Here is a 16,151-nt window from a genome sequence, read left to right as displayed (position 1 = left end):
TTGGAAAAAGACGATGAAAGAGACACACGCACACAGTTTAATACTAGTTTGCACATTTTGTTCTGAGGAGAAAGTCCATGGGGACCTGCAGCACAGGCTGGGCTGTGGGAGAGATGGTACCAAGTGTGAGAGCTGGGCTACCCTCCACTGCACTCTTACATTTTCCCCCACCCCCTGACATAAGCAAATCACCCAACCCTTTCCTACAAAACAGAGTTTTACTGCAGCGCTAGGCCAAGTTTATTCTCACACAGAAAAGAGGAACCAAAAGCTTTGTGGAGAACTTTGCCTATTGGTCCCCATTAGAAAATTGTTAGAAGTTATCCTCCAATTGATGTATTATTATAGCTATGCACATGTATATGTTAACAAAAGCAGTTATGCCACTGGGAGCAATTCAGTGGTTTGACATACCTCGTTTCCCTTCACTGGTCCATTTGGAGTAGGAAGGACCACATTGCTTTTACTTGTTTCAGTCAGAATGTGATAAATTGATGTTCTTCGTAAAAGAGTGCTATGTTTGCTCCTTCCACAATATGAAACACCAGGAATCAGCGAAAAAATATACCCACTTCAGCCCATCAAATTCCTCTGAAGTTTTCAGGATTACCACAAGGGCAGAGGACACAAACATCACAAATTCTGGTTGGGATGATGGCTTGGCAATGCATCCAGCTCCAGCAGCCGTGCTTCCTCAGGGAGTCACTGCTCCCTGGCCTGCACAACCCCATCCCTGCTACCGGATCCACATGCCATGCAGGATGGAGGTGTGCCTGGTCACCAAATTTTTAAGATCCTCTCCCCCTCTCCAAAGCCTTAAGCACTGCTGAAGTTAATGCCATTTCTAATTGTTTCTTAAATAAACATGTGACATCAAAAAATTACTCTATAGATTCTCCCTCATCTATATTTACCCAGGCATAATACCAGCTGCCTACACAATTTTTGTCTTGCTAATGCACAGCAATAATCATAGATCCACCCACAGCCCATCTATTTCAGTAGAGCGCAGAAATAGACATTAAACCTATAAATGTCAGAGCATGCCTTCATTTTAGATGTTAGTATTATTTAAATTAGCACATGAATGATGTTTCCACAACGTGATAGCTTTTCAAATGATGCTATATTGCACATGAAGCGCAGTGGCCCTGCTTTAAGCACCTTCAACCCATTAGGCCCGTCTGTAATTTGGTGCTTTTAGAGATGCAAACGTGTTGTAGAGAAGAGATGCGGTCTCTTTGTTTACGCCCAGAAGCCCCCAGGGAGATGCTGATGCCATAATTACCTGAGCATGGTTTGAACATTAGGCTGTGGTCGGGAGGTAAACATTGCCTTGCGCTTGTTGTCCAGGCGTATTTGAGGACAGCTGTGTCTTGGTGGCTGGAACAGCGTGTTATCTCCAATGTGTCCTCCACGTTTCAGATCCAGTGTGACATCTGAAAGCAATGCTGTTGGGAGGGCAAAAAGCGTTAACTAGAAAATGGAAGTAGCAAACCACGTTTTCTCTGCGGCTCTGGGAAAAACAAGGGCAAAGCCTTCATTTTTGTTCTGATCACAGAAAACCCGGTAAGATTAATTAAAAGAAAACCTGGGAAGGACGACTTAGTTCTTTGAGGCTTAATGGGCATAGGGAAATTTACTGCAAGGAAGCCTTATTTTAAAAAAGTAAAAATGAGTAAATGCAGAATCAGACCGCAGTTAGACCAGATCAAGCTCAATGCTGAGACATAAAAATAAATCCTGCTCGATCAGAACGGTACAAAAGGAGACACCCAGGATCAGATTGTTGGGGACAATATACCTGTTGTAGGGTGCAGAAGTGTTTCTATACTGCTCTCACACAAGAGCAGAGGCTAAACACTGCAACTGAGGCATCCGTTTCAGAGAAGGCTGTATCTGTCATTTAGCAAGTCCTCTCATTACAATAAATTCTTTGACGACGAACATCACATTTTATTACAAACAGCGTGCAAACAGAGCATCATGCTTCATCAGGCAGAAGAATAAGTTAATTGTCCTCTCTAAAACAAGAGCCAGAGTGTGCTGCTCGCTCACTGTGCACAGCACAGGAGCCGTGCAGCCATGGCACCCTCACACACACACACAGGAGCTGCGCGTACAAAAGCAATAGTGACACCTCGTGGGCAATATTCAGGCACAAATTTAATAACTACCATTTCTTCTGAAGCATCAACTTTAGCAGATTGATCAGTAAAAAAATTAAGGCAAATGTTTTTTGTAGAACTGGACGAAAAAAATAGTTTAAATCAGCCTTTATTGAGTGCTGGAGAGGACAGTGCAGACAGCCCAGCAGCTTCATACAAAACTAGTCTTGTATCCTCCTGGAGAAGAGCTGATGGGATGCTGACTGGCACAGGGGGGCTACAACAGGGTTTTAGCAACCATCAGGTACACACTCTGAAGGAAACGCCCCATTCATCCCTACTTACGCTGATCTGGTTTGCATCATAGAGCCGTCTCAGCACATAAAACTCAACTGGAAGACATGTGTCAGGAGCACAGACTGCGCGGGACAAACGGTCTCTCAGTCCACAGGACCAGGCTTGACCTTGTCTGAAGCAAGGAGCCCTGAGATGCAGCACAGAGGGGATGTTCAGCCCTCCCAGAGCCAGGCACAGACTGCATTCCTTCATGTTTAGCAAGCCAGGCTTTGCACGGTGTTATTGCGGCTGCTTCCAGGCTCCAGCTAGCCTGGATCTACTCTTCACTTCACACTGTGTCCCTGAGTATCTCTATATCCGGAGGCAGAGGTGCTGATCTCCTCTCTCTGGTGGCCAGTGATAGGACACAAGAAAATGGAATGAAGCTGCGCCAGGGGAAGTTCAGATGGACATTCAGAAAAGGTTCTTCTCTGAGAAGGTGATTGGCCACTGGGACAGGCTCCCCAGGGAAGTGGTCACAGCACCAAGCCTGTCAGAGTTCAAGGAGATCTGGACGACAGTCTTAGTCATATGGTTTAGTTTCAGGCAGTCCTGCAAGGAGAAAGGAGTAGAACTCCATGATCCTTATGGCTCTCTTCCAACTTGAGATATTCTGTGGTTCTATTTTGGACAGCCCACTTGCCCAGCCAAGGGAAAATCAACTATAGGCTCAAACCAGCTCTTTCTTCGCTCTGTGTGTTTCATCTGTTCTGAAACAACGTTTTTGGCTGGATGGCTATCCTGGACGTGAAGAGAATGCTTCTACTACGCAGAATGCTTCATTCACGCTCAAAATTGGATGATACAAGCAGTTTAAACTTTTTAGACAAAAATGGCTGTATACGTCTAAATATCTGCAACTCCAAATAGTAAGTGTACGCAGGCAATTTAAGTAATTGTGTGGACAAGTAATGGTATAGAGCACACACAGCCAGTGCAACTAGGTCTCTGTTTTGAAGTCAGATATAGACCCATTTCCCACAGAAAGAAGTGATATCTCTTAGTCCAGCATTTTACAAGCACAAGCTCACTCAACGCTTCTCCCCATGTACATTCCAGCAGGACATGACATATGGCGTTTATGTCATCTCTCAGCACATACTCTAACCAAAAATAAAACCAATATATAAAAGCCATCTAACTTTCTTTTATCAGAGTGAAGACCTGAATAAGCTGTAATTCGAGTACAGGAGCAGTTTGTGATAAGCTCCAAGAGAAGTTTTTCTGATGGTAAGACTACGAACAATTCCCAGTTCCCTTGTTAAAAAGTGTTTGCTGAGCAGGTGTTTGGAAAAAGAATACTGAAGGAGTGGAAAACCTTCTCAACTCAAATGAAACCCTAACACAACGTTTTGGTAAAGGATCACCACCAGCTCCTTCCTTTGGTCCAGAAGGTCAACATTAAAATAAAACCTAACAAGACACCAAGCACCAATCTGTCTAGATTCCACTTCATCGCAAGGCGGTCAGCACACAACCCATCAGCTGCTCAAAGCACACGGTAATCTCTGCTTTACTCCCCAGCTTTTTATTGTTGCTGCTGAGTTTAATATGCTTTCAGACAGAGCGAGCCAATATGTTAAACTTTAGGCATATAAACTCTATCCCTTGCACACCAGATGTCTGGAGGAAGGATATAGCTAAGCATTCAACATGTCTTTTTGGAAAAGAAAGTTAAATTTTGTTCTTTCTAGTCACTAGAAAGACTGAGGAAGGCAAAGCATACGTTAAATGCATTCCAGAGCTAACACTGACAGTAAAAGCTCAACTACAGAAATACAGAATCAATTACAACTCTTCAAATGGATGCTGTAGCCTGGCACAAAGCTTGACATGTTACGGCCTGCGCATGCCTGTCAACACTCCTCTATGACTACAAAGACCGAGTGGATAACCACTATTAACAGTGCCTGAGGTTATTCACCTCAACCACAAAAGGCTTTTCACACTAATACCTATGTGGTTTTAGGTTTAGATTAAGCATCCACATGCAGGCCCTCTGGATCATACCAGTAATATCAAATTCTTGGACCCACCTGCTGAAATTCTTTCCTGTGCTCCTGAAAGCAGCAGGTACTTTTTCCTCCCAAGTCTGTTCTCTGCAAGTTGACTGCAAAAACAGAGTGCTGTTGTGCTGAGCTCCAACAGAACAATAGCTTTATTCTGAAAATGATTTTCCCAAACAGTAAAACAAGATATAGGAATAAAAGAACAATTTGTCCGTACTCAGGAACTGTCCCTTCTCCCAAACAAATATCATTGCGGGTCTGTCCCACTGCACCTCAGACTTCCCTCTTCACAGAACAGCAACCAGAATAGAACAGCTGTAAAGCTATCTCTACGATAGACAGGGAGAGACAAACACACACAAACACGCCATTCACAGTCTTCTAGGTAATTGTCCTGGTTAGTCATCTGAAGATGGTTTGGAGCGTACCTGCTTGAGCACAGACTTCAAGCTAGACGCTCTAGAGATACCCAGTTACGAGGCACACTTGTGTTCAGAATACAAATGTCCTAATGTTATGAGGCACTTACCTCATCGTGGTTTTACATCTGTAGTTTACTCCTTCTTGTTGATACGGTGTCCTCCACCTCCTCCCAAGTTAGATGCACAGCGTAGGGATCAGCAAATTATTATTCTCAACACGCATATGTACTAAATGCATGGCCGCAGAAGAAAAATACCTTTTAATCATTTATCTTCAGTTAAGAACAATGCAAGACTATTTTCCCCACTAAAAATTTCCATCCTTCCTGTGTCCTTCTACAAATCCTGTAGGTTTTTTCCCTACAACTAGAAACTATAAACCAGATCCTTTTCATCTTTCATGTAAACAGTACTATTGAGAATGAGATTGGTACTTCAAGTGTAGAAAAAGAAAACTAGCCAGAGGCCATGGGAAATGCAGCAATGACATTTATTGGAGTTTCTCCAGGCATTACATGAAAAATTTTATAAGTGAAATAGAGGATAAAGCACATTCAGTGCATCTTAAAAAAAAAAAAAAAAGTAGTATCTGAATAACCTTGATTCTTTATAATACACACTACTGCAGTTCCTGGGATTGGTTTTGTATGTACACATCAGCTAAAACTTACTCCGAAAAAAACTGCAAAGAACTGCCTTTTCACTTGGCATTTTCCCCACCTGGTACAATACCATATTCTTGAAATATCTAGACAAATTCCACATGATTTTGTACACAGTGTTAAGACCTTTCATCCCAACTGTAAAAAGAAAGACTGTTCAGTAAATCAGTATCTTTAATCAAATAAAACACCATGGAAGTAAAAAACAACAACAACAAAAATAAAACCCAGGAGACCCCAAACGCCTAGAGTTCCACAGCAGCGTGCAGCAAATCAGCATTGTTGTTCCTTACTTTTCTGTTAACATAAAGTACAATACTTAGAAAGCAGTGATATTCAGATGATTGCTTTCTAAATTGGACAATCTTATGCATAAAGACACTGCTGGATTTGGCACTTTGCTTAATTGTTTTTCTTACTAAAAAGAATTAAGTGTTTCCTGAAATACAGCATAAAGGGTAAGAGATAATATGAGCCACTGTAGCACTCAGTTAACAGTTCAGACATGCACTCCAAAATACGTGTCTATTACACATTTGTCTAAGCCTGCTCAAAAATTCCACTCAAAATCATTTTCAAATCTATATGCATCTTTTTATGCCTTTATAAACATATTTTCTCCCTTGAAATGATCAGAGCTTACCTCACCTTCTGCCCAGAACACACAAATTCATGACTTTTAGTTTAAAAAGATCACAAAGCAGTATTAAAACAGGAATAACCTGGAAAGCGTTATTAAAACTGCACCTGTACTTCAGAATCCCCTTTGAAATGTATATCCACTGTGTATGCGAAAACTGAAAGGTACATATTTGAAACTTGCTTGGTCCTCTACCGTGCACTTATGCTCAACTTCCTGCAACCTGCCTCAATTTTCCCTTCAAATAAAATTTAAGAACAGCTTTCTGGCTCCCACTACGGTAAGACAAGGCTTCTTGCAGTATTTCTTTGGTTAAATGAGAACCCCTTACACGCCTAACTCTTACGACAGCAAGTCCCCCGCGGAAAATTAACATCAGAATAAATACCATCCTACGGCCTTGCTTCCTTCCTCCTGTCATCACAACCAACTCCAGGACAGGTGGAAGCAAACAGGCTGGGAAGGAAGTAGCAGTCACCCTTAGCTCTTGCCTTTACAAGTCCTGTGCGTGTGTATAGATAATTATTTCTTAGCTCGGAGTTATGAAGGCGGAGCTATGACGTGATGTTTTTTTGTTTCCAGTTCCAACATGCATGTGGAATTACACTGCTGACCAGTACAGCCCCGGCAGCGGATGGCACTAGAGCTCTTTCTGTACGAACCAAGTCACGATACTTATTCTGCTTATTGGTCTGCGCACACAATGTCAGTAGAATTAAAAGAGAGGCACGCATGAGTTCACACAGATTTTCCACAGAAGATGTGAAACATGCTGCTCTTTGGAGGGAAGATTACATTCTTTTTGTTTTTTTTTCTTCAAGTATTATTCAACATACATATATATAAAGACACATTATCCTCATTTCACTACAAGACAAGCACATCCAGAATGAATTTGTAGATCACCATTAGCTTGGCTTTGACTACTGAAATTTCTCTTTTCCTTTAGGTCAACTCTAAATATACATCTAATAATCATAATTACATGTGAGAATCCTTTATTTCCCCCTTGTGATTTATTTACATAATCATAAAAAATTAATAGCCTAAATTTGCATACTGACAAGGCCCATCTGTAGCTATGAGTGTCCCAGCACTAGTTTTGGATAACACCGTTGCCTATTGCTAAGTCCTTTGAAAGCAGCATAATCATCTTTTCTTTCCCTTTTTTTGAAGAAGTGCTGCCTAAAAAACCCTGGGTTTATGGCTTACTCCTTATTTTATTATTTGGATTGTAGTTTACTTCCTTCAGGAGCAGTTCACAGTCAGACAATGCTTCTGCTGGCAAATACTTCATTATCTGCTCAAGAGTCTTTTGATATGCTATCTTCTCCTGTTCCAGGGACTGAATTACAGTCTTCATTTTGTTCTCTCGAGTCAAAATAGTCTCCAGGCTGGATTCCAGACTCTGAATTTTAGCATGAGCAACCTGTAAGCAATAACATTATAATAAATTGAGATGTTTGGAGTAACTTTTTTTTTTTTATATTATAATATGCTAAATGGTAAGGAAAGAACTTAATTACATAGATGTTTCTAGAAGACATCTGTGCAGGCAGATGATACAAGGAATGCCTACTGTGTATCATATACAGAATCTCCTTATAGTGGCCAGACCAATCTGAAGGATTTCTGAAAGCTTTAGAGGAGAAAGGAGACACGCAAGTTGCAGCGAGCAAGGGACGGTTTAGAGTAACAAGGAACTGGAGCTGCAGGGAGGAAAAAGGAAAACATCAGCTGGAGTAGCCCTGGAAGAGACGACAGCGATGGAGCAATGGGAACGCTAGGTAATAACGTAAATTAGCAGGATGGAGGGGCTACAAGAAAGAGAACCTCAACGTTAAGTCTAGAAGCAGACAGTGTTCCCTGTTCTCCAATAAAAGACCTACAGCTTTCTCTAGGAAAAAGCCACTGAGTAGTACTCAGACGACCTGGACCTCAGGAATAGCAAATGCCTCACTGTGCGAAGTGGGGGAATTCTGACCATTCCTAGGAAAGGGTCCAAGCAGAGGAATGACAAAACTATACAAACAAAAAGATGAAGAGGTTAAGGAACTGAGGAAGATGCATTACAATATGACCCTCTGGAAGAACAGAAGAGCTTCGATAGAGCTTTTCAAATCAGTCACTCAATTATTCCATGCCCTTAGTGCATTTTCAGAACAGAGGTAAACGCCCAGGTAGCAGTGAGTAAATAAATAAAAGTAATAAGGCAAAAATAGTAATAGTAAAAGAGTGATCCCTGTTTTCAATATCAAAAGAACACAGCACAGCACCCTTAGCCCACAAACACAAAAATAATGAGGACTTGATCTTTCGTTTTTACCCTGCTGCTACTTGCAGGCTTCAGAAGCTGAAGGTGCTCTCTGAGCTCTTCTCAACGCTTGTTCAAATTAACAAGTATAAAAAGAAATGGCCTGGTGATGCAAAGACAAGAGCTTGTCTTTCAGGAAAAGGCAAGACAATATATATTGAAATCTGACACAAGTCTTGGCCCAGCTATGGGAGAAAGGGTGAATAGTGAAGGAAGAAGAGAAGACTTTTTTAAAGCATGACGTTATCAGGCAAAGTCTGGTGGGCACTCAGCTTTATTCAAGTCTAGTAGGACACCTTTCAAAAGTAGGACTATGAGCTTCAGCAAAAGGAAACAGAAATATACTGCCTACAAAGATCTAGAGGTCTGCACTATAGATTATTTCTTAAAACTTTCCAATAGGGAAGTGAAGAGATGAAGGGACAGAGAACTTATTTTTCAGCAAATTTTGCCAGCAGATTTTATGGGAGATAAGGGTAGAGATATTTTGAGAAAACGAAATCTAAATCAAGAAGGAAAAGTCTAAGGAATAACAGAGGAGTTAAAAATATATCTAACAAAAGTAAATCAATGTAACTAAGAGAACTGCTCAACTGCATGCGGTCTTGCAGTTAGGCAACTTCTCATGTAGACTTAAAAAAGACACTTACTCCTCTACTGGCTGAATCATAGATATGACCTTTCCATGAGTCTGTAGTCTTTAGTCATTTACCTGTAGCTTCTCTAACAAATCCATGTTTTGTCTCTTCAAATGACTGTTTGCCCTCTCCAGCTTCTCCAGGGGTTCACCATCATCACAGGGATTCACATTTTCCTGCAGTTCATCCTGCAGAACGTGATACTCTACTTCGTAGGCATGGAGCTGTTTTGAAATATCCATCTCAAACACCTGCCATGAGAGAAAAAACAATTTTTAACTACACTAGAGAGCACTTATTCCACATAAATATTTGGTTAAGAGGCAACTCTGCTTGATTAACTTAATTTTTTTTTCCTGTTCTTCTCAAAAAAGTTTTTTAAGGGGAAGTCTACAGTAAGGGCATTTTAGCATCTGAAGTTCTTGTTGTTGTCATAATAAATCATGGACTTTAGAATAAATTGGATCATCACTTTTACAATTACCAAATAACATCTCATATTATGAGATGTATCAGCAGAAAAGCCTTATTTAAACCAAGAATTTTATAACATGACCAAGTCTTATTATCTCTTGGCTCAAGAATATTAAGAAGTTCAAGAAGAAATTTTCAAATTCAAGTCTTGCCAGCTTGTGATGGGAGCAAGATCACACAACGAGGAAGAATAATCCTGGAGTCGTCAGATCTCCACCTTTAAAACTGGATCTCTTGACTCCAAGTGCCCACTTATAGACTTTTATAAAAACACTCTTCACCGTTACGGTTTCTGCCTCTGCATGAAAATACACTATTTTCTTACTGGGATGCTTTGGTGACAAAGCATTGTGAAGACTATGGAACTAACAGTGATGGGACTATATGACCCTTATCTGTTTGTACATCTAGTCACAGCCTCTCAGCTTCGAAAAGTTACCAAAGAGTTTAAACTAGGAAGGGAGGGGTGTCTACAGCAACTTTAAATTCTGCTCCTTCTTCTAAAGGTCACAAACATTACACCAACAGAAGACACACACAGATCCCTCAACAAAAGTTCTGCATTACATTCACTGTTCTTCAGGTAATTCAAATGAAGTAAAACTTTAAGTTACGTATGATGTTCAAGCTGGGCTAGTGCCATTTTCCTCTATGTAGCTAACTGGTCAATTCATCATCTGTGTATTATAGTCCTCCATAACGTCTACATTTTTCTTTCATTGTCTGCTGTAAGAGGACAGTCCTGGGAATTACAACACAGACAAACTACTCCACCTGCAACCAGCCTAAGTAGGAGCAATACGATACAGGCAGTCTACACGTGAATGCAGATCCAGAAGACTGCTCAGCATGAGACCGCACCATGGGCAAGCAGGTGACCTTCCTCTCAGAGCTGAGCTGACCCACGCATAACCACATCTACCACCACTCGGACTACACAACCCATTCTTTACTCAATCAGATCTGGCTCTGCACAAAGCCACTTCTACCACGCTCACTGCACCGTGACTGCTCTGCAACCCACAAAGACCATGGGACAGAGATTTAATTTCTAGTAGTATCAAAAATATTGAAATACCATCTCTATCATCACCAGAATCAGCGAGTTGTGAAGGTAGGCACTAAAGTTGCCTGACACAGGTTTAGCGTGGCAATCACAACCACTGCAATGAAGAAATCAAAATTTACACATTGTCTAAAAATGAATTCTTAACTGACAGCACCCGAAACATTCAAGCATTAACTAAGCTTTAGAAATGCATCAGTGTTAACTGCACTCCTGCATACGGTGATGGTTTTCTAGAGCTCTTCTGTTATCTCCGAACTGCCACCTGAAGGGGGAAAACTGCTCACAGATTTACAGTTGAGGTACTAGATTGAGATCATTTCAATTTGCAGCTTCAATGCAGAAGAAGAGGATGTCGAGATACGAAGATCTCAGCCACTAACAGTATTTCACAAGAAGCTTTAGCAGGTGTTTTTCCTATACTGGCATCAGTAATTCCTTCTCTTCTATTCTCACCCTTTGCAATGAAGTTACAATGATACTGGTGAAATAAAGGCAGGGATCAATCCTGAGGTGCTTTTACCTCTGCCACCAAATACCTGTCAAGTGTGATCCTTCCAAGGACAGGGCTGAGGTGAGAAGGGGAAGCTGCATGAAAGCACCCTAGAAGTGATCCCCAAGAGTATTGATGTTGCTCTCCCAACAGAACAGAAGAAGTTTGTTTGACTTTGATTTTAATACAGATCATATAAATAGCCTCACCAACCTCCTAACTTGTAGGATTTTAAGTTGAAGGTGTCAGAAGACTTCCTACGTGGGTAACTGGCCCTGTGCAGCAAGAAGTTTGAAGGATCAGGAGAAGAAGTCACTGTGATGCTGCCTCTTCCCACCATGGCAAGTTGTGCTTCCCATCACAAACTGTTGGACTGCTCACCCACTAGCAGGGAGCAACAGCTGGGTTTAGGTTTGGAAAATAGGCTACTTTTACCCTTCTGATGGTGAAATTCGTAAATGAAGTCATGTTTTCCCAATAGCCAGGGCACAAAAGAACCTTTGTACTGAACCTTGAGGTAGCAACTGAAGTCTTGCTAAAATGGCAGTTCAAAATCCATTGAAATTAGCTCATATCCTATTTCTACGCAAGCTCCTGGGAAGATGACTCCTTTGCATTTCAAACCAAAAAGAATATACTGAGAAGACTTTTACATATAACTCAAGCATGATTCTTTTAAAGAAAACTAAATGGAGGGGAAAAAAGTAAAGAGAAAAACAACCTTACCTGGGTAATAATTTTCTCCATTTGAGGCTGAGTCATATCTGGAATAGTGGTTTTAAGAAAATCAACAATGTTCTCAAAACTCTCACATCCCCTTATAGATGTTTCTTGACTGCTGAGTAGGCTCAGTGCTACTTTAAATATGACTTCCGTTCCTTGCAGAAAAATAATGTCTGAAAAAGATCATTAAAATATCTTGAAAATGACAACTAAAGTATTGGATAAATATACATATTTGCTGAGAACTTTTTTCTTTTAATCAATCATACTGCAGATTTATTCAGCTAAGAAGTGCAATCTGTTTTATTTCAACATGAGATTAAAGCCTATAAAAGCGTTTTCTGTCATCTTGCAGATGTGAGAGAGCATTAAAGAAAATATTGCATGCTTGTTGCGTCTGTAACTTATCTGCAATAAGCTTTTCATTGCTGTCTACTGTACACTATAGACTGTTAACTAACTGCTAATTGTTTTTAAGTGAATCTACGACTAAAAAGCAATCGGGGAGCGGATCACAACACAACATACTGACATTTTACTGTTTTCTACAGGCAGAAGCTAGCCCTTAAAAAAAGGATCATGTAGATTCCGTAACCAATCATGTTATTTTCAAAATCCATAGTAGTGATCACATTGGCTATAATTTAAACCCTAAACCTTTACTTTTACTACACGGATGTGAGTGGAGGGTCTGGGTTCTGCAGAAGTCAGTATGCAGAGACCGCACAGAAACCTGACCACAGTAACTACAAACTCAGTCTCAGTAGCAGCACTGGACTTGCAGTCACTGAGATGAGCACAGCACATGAGCAGGTTCAAATAAGCCTCCTGTGCTGTTGGCTCTGTCACACCACCAAGAGCAGGGCTACACAACTGAACAAACTCAACTTCTGATCCTGATACCAAGAGGTCATCCCCTTGGTAGCACCAGGACGCTGGTGAGGAAGCCATCTCACTCAAACACAGTTCCTAAAAGTCTCCCTACTCTAGTCTATGAAGCACATTCGAGCAGAATAAATATATAATTTGCGATGGGTAGATGTTAACCATCTGTTAATGGTACGTGACAATGGCCCGTAAAACACTGAAGATGCAAGACTCCAAAGCATTAGGACACAAAGCAATAGCGACTTGTGAGTTTCAAAATGGGAACATGCCTCGCTCAGCTCATTTAATTTCACAGAGAAATTAATACTGACCCTCCCCACCCTTTAAAAAAAAAAAAAAATTAATTTTCCAAATTCAAAGCCTACTGAAGACAAAAAAAAAAGAAAACCCACACTTTAGCCTTGAAAAACAAATTAAAAAAAAAAAACCACAAAACCAAAAATGCTTGAGTGTCCCAGAATTCAATAATCCCACTGGGAAAGTGATGTACCAATCACTTGAATACCACTGAAAAACGGATATTTGATCACACAAAGAGCACCCAGAAAAAGTTTCCTATAAGCAAAAAAACCCTCTGTAGTGGAGAAATCATTAGGTAAAAAAAAAAAAAAAAAAAAAGAAAACTAAAATCAACCAAACCCCTCTTTCTGCCCAAATCACCACACCAAACAAATAAAAACCTAACATACCAGTAATAAAACGTGAGACAAAAGTCAGGTTGAATTTCTTAAAAAAAGACAAAAGATGCCATATGAAAACAGAAAAATCAAGTGGGAAAAAAAGTCTAATTTAAGAGGAAGTACATGACATATGCTCCTAGCTTTTTGGTGCATATCTGAGCGCAGCGAGTTTTGTGTTAATAAATAGTTTTTTAAAAAAAAAAAGCCTGCATTACTAGATATTTGATTAAACTGGCCGTTCTTGTTGTCTATAAAAGAATATAAAATAAAGTACTTGACATCCTGGTACTGTAAACACTACAAGGCACAATCAGTATTTAAGCTTCTGTACTAGACATTAACTGAAGAGAAGCATAACATGAGAAAACTATCTAAACAGAATAAGAAACCTACTCAAACTAGGAAACTGTTCAATATATACATGAATACCTGAAACAGCCTTTAAGTTCAAGCTTACTTGAATTTTTATGAGAAAGCACTTTAGAATCAGTTACTCAGAAACACCTTCTTGAAAACCAACGCATTCACACACACTCTTTTTTTCAATCTGCAAGTTCAACAAGATGAACTTTTCTATAGGCATAATCTGAATGCTTGATGTATAAAATACATTTGGAGCAATAAACTTCCTGCTGTTCACATATCAAAAGTCTCCCGGCTAACGAGCAATTAAGTATGTCAGTTGTTAAGTCTGATGTTTCAAAGAATACATTTTGGTTTTCCTCTTTGAAAAGGAGCTGACATCCCACCACGAAGAGTGTTGCTACTTGCCACCCACAAAAGCCACCCTAAAAGTCCCTAGTATGTAGAAAACTACTCCCTGAGAGTTTCCAAACACGATGGACAACATTGTTCTGTTTATTATTGCAATAGAAAAAACTCTTACCAAATACTCTGGCTACAAATCCTAATGGAAACTGAGATGCGAACAGTGTAAGAAACCACGGTGCAGCATAAAGGCTGGGACTGATTTCATTTTCTTCAAGATGATTATACAGGTCTCTGTGATAATCATGAAGAAGCCTTGAGAGCTGATACATCTGTATCTACAGTACATGAGGGGATTGGGGGGAAGAGAAGGAGGAAGTAGAGAAAGAAAAGTTCAGCTTTACTCAGTTTTCTAAGCCATTCACATTTCACTCAAGGGAAATTAACTCCAGTACAGATGGCCCTGTAAAATAAGCGTAATTGCTACCTAGGGCCTGAAGTGGTATCTACTCGCGGATGAACAACCCACCCCTAATGAATTCAAACCAACACAGTAGTCAGTAACAAAGGACAATTTGAACCTAATTATTAATGAAGTATCATTTCCGATTCACAGGCTTAAGGTAAAAAGAGAATATATTGATCTAACTTTATCAACAAACCGGAACTTTCAGTTTTGCAGCAATGAAAGTAAAAGTACCTCTTCCAAGATGCAAAAACTCTCCACATTACAAAGTTGAACTATTTCTGGCTAAATTTACACATTTCAGCTTTCATCCTTTGAATCTTGGCTGTATTTTTGCTGCATTTAGGACTCCTATGCTATAATCATCACTTAGACAGCTTCTGTACCCACAAAGTAAATTAGATAGGTGGGTCAATAGAGGTCTACCACATAGATATTTCCCAGTGCACCTCCCACATGCCAGAGGTCCAGAGGAATTTAAGATACTGACACAAAAAAGTGCTGCTAGACAACCTGTAAAACGCTGCAAAGGAAAGTGGTTAGAAGTTGCTATTCATTGCTAAAAATATCACTCTCTAGCAAATTATTTCCTTTCAATTTTGATAGTTTATATTCCACAGTAAGTCACTCACAGCACAGAGCGATGCTTCTCTCGGAAAGCACAAGATGAGAAGCAAACATACATTGATTAGCTGTCAGGTCCAATTTTGCTGTCAACACTGCCTTATGCTTAAGGTGAATCCATTCCTCAAGAAGAAAATGACTTATTGGATCCAGTTCTTTCCTACTTTTAGCGGTCATGATTCTTCCCTGCCGAAAACTGACTGCACTTGAAACTATCAGTCAGCCGTGTCAGCAAGCAGACAGATAACCTCCCATTCAGGCCAATTAGATAAATTTGTGCATGTATTTTAGTCCTTGCTTAAATTGCCAAAGATACTATTAAGTACAGTTTGGACAATGTCGATACAAAACACATTTACATGTGAAATTAGTATAGTATCACAGAGGCAGTAAACTAATTGGATGAGTTGATGAGAATGAACTAAGGCTCTAGATCACTACTTTTTCCAGATAACAATTAAAAATATAAGTCACATAAGTTTTTGTTATCCTTAAGGAAACATCCAACATTTTTTTTTTCTACAGGGCAGAAGTTAATTCTACATATAAGCTTACTTGTGTTTCAGTACTGTAAATGCAAAAGAATTTGCAAGTGCTCTACTCATGTTAAAAACTAAAACAAAGGGTCAGGCTTTAGTGAGATCCTCTAAGCCATCTTCAATAGTCTAGTTTGTCTTGAGCAGACAAAACTTGTACGTTTGTCTAGAACAGGATAACTGCCTACGAGCAAACTGTGGGGAAAGAGAGGTCATTTCATTTAAAGGGCAAAAAGCACTACAAGCAATAAACCTTCTCAAACTTTTTAAAAAGTGTTCTTTCTAATAGCTTCTGACAATGAACGTTTCAGAGTCATTTAAATCAAAAGCTGAAATTCTGGACATTTGAATGCTCTCAAACCAT

The 16,151-nt window shown here is 39.9% G+C and overlaps 1 protein-coding gene across 2 annotated transcripts in view; it reads right to left on the bottom strand.

Moving 5' to 3' along the window:
* Window positions 1-5,346: 5,346 nt before the first annotated feature.
* The window catches only part of TBC1D4 (TBC1 domain family member 4), a 120,183-nt gene continuing 109,378 nt past the window's right edge, over window positions 5,347-16,151 (bottom strand). For both annotated transcript variants that reach the window (XM_074152315.1, XM_074152306.1), the window contains 4 exons: window positions 14,340-14,499; window positions 11,889-12,058; window positions 9,204-9,380; window positions 5,347-7,606 (listed from right to left, as the gene is read on the bottom strand). In XM_074152315.1, the coding sequence (XP_074008416.1) occupies window positions 7,379-7,606; window positions 9,204-9,380; window positions 11,889-12,058; window positions 14,340-14,499 (735 nt within the window). In that variant the 3' untranslated portion in view covers window positions 5,347-7,378. The remainder of the gene's footprint in view (window positions 7,607-9,203; window positions 9,381-11,888; window positions 12,059-14,339; window positions 14,500-16,151) is intronic.

The sequence above is a fragment of the Numenius arquata genome, chromosome 1 (genome assembly GCF_964106895.1).
Source record: "Numenius arquata chromosome 1, bNumArq3.hap1.1, whole genome shotgun sequence".
NCBI classification, from domain to species: domain Eukaryota; kingdom Metazoa; phylum Chordata; class Aves; order Charadriiformes; family Scolopacidae; genus Numenius; species Numenius arquata.
This window is presented reverse-complemented; position numbering and strand designations above follow the sequence as displayed.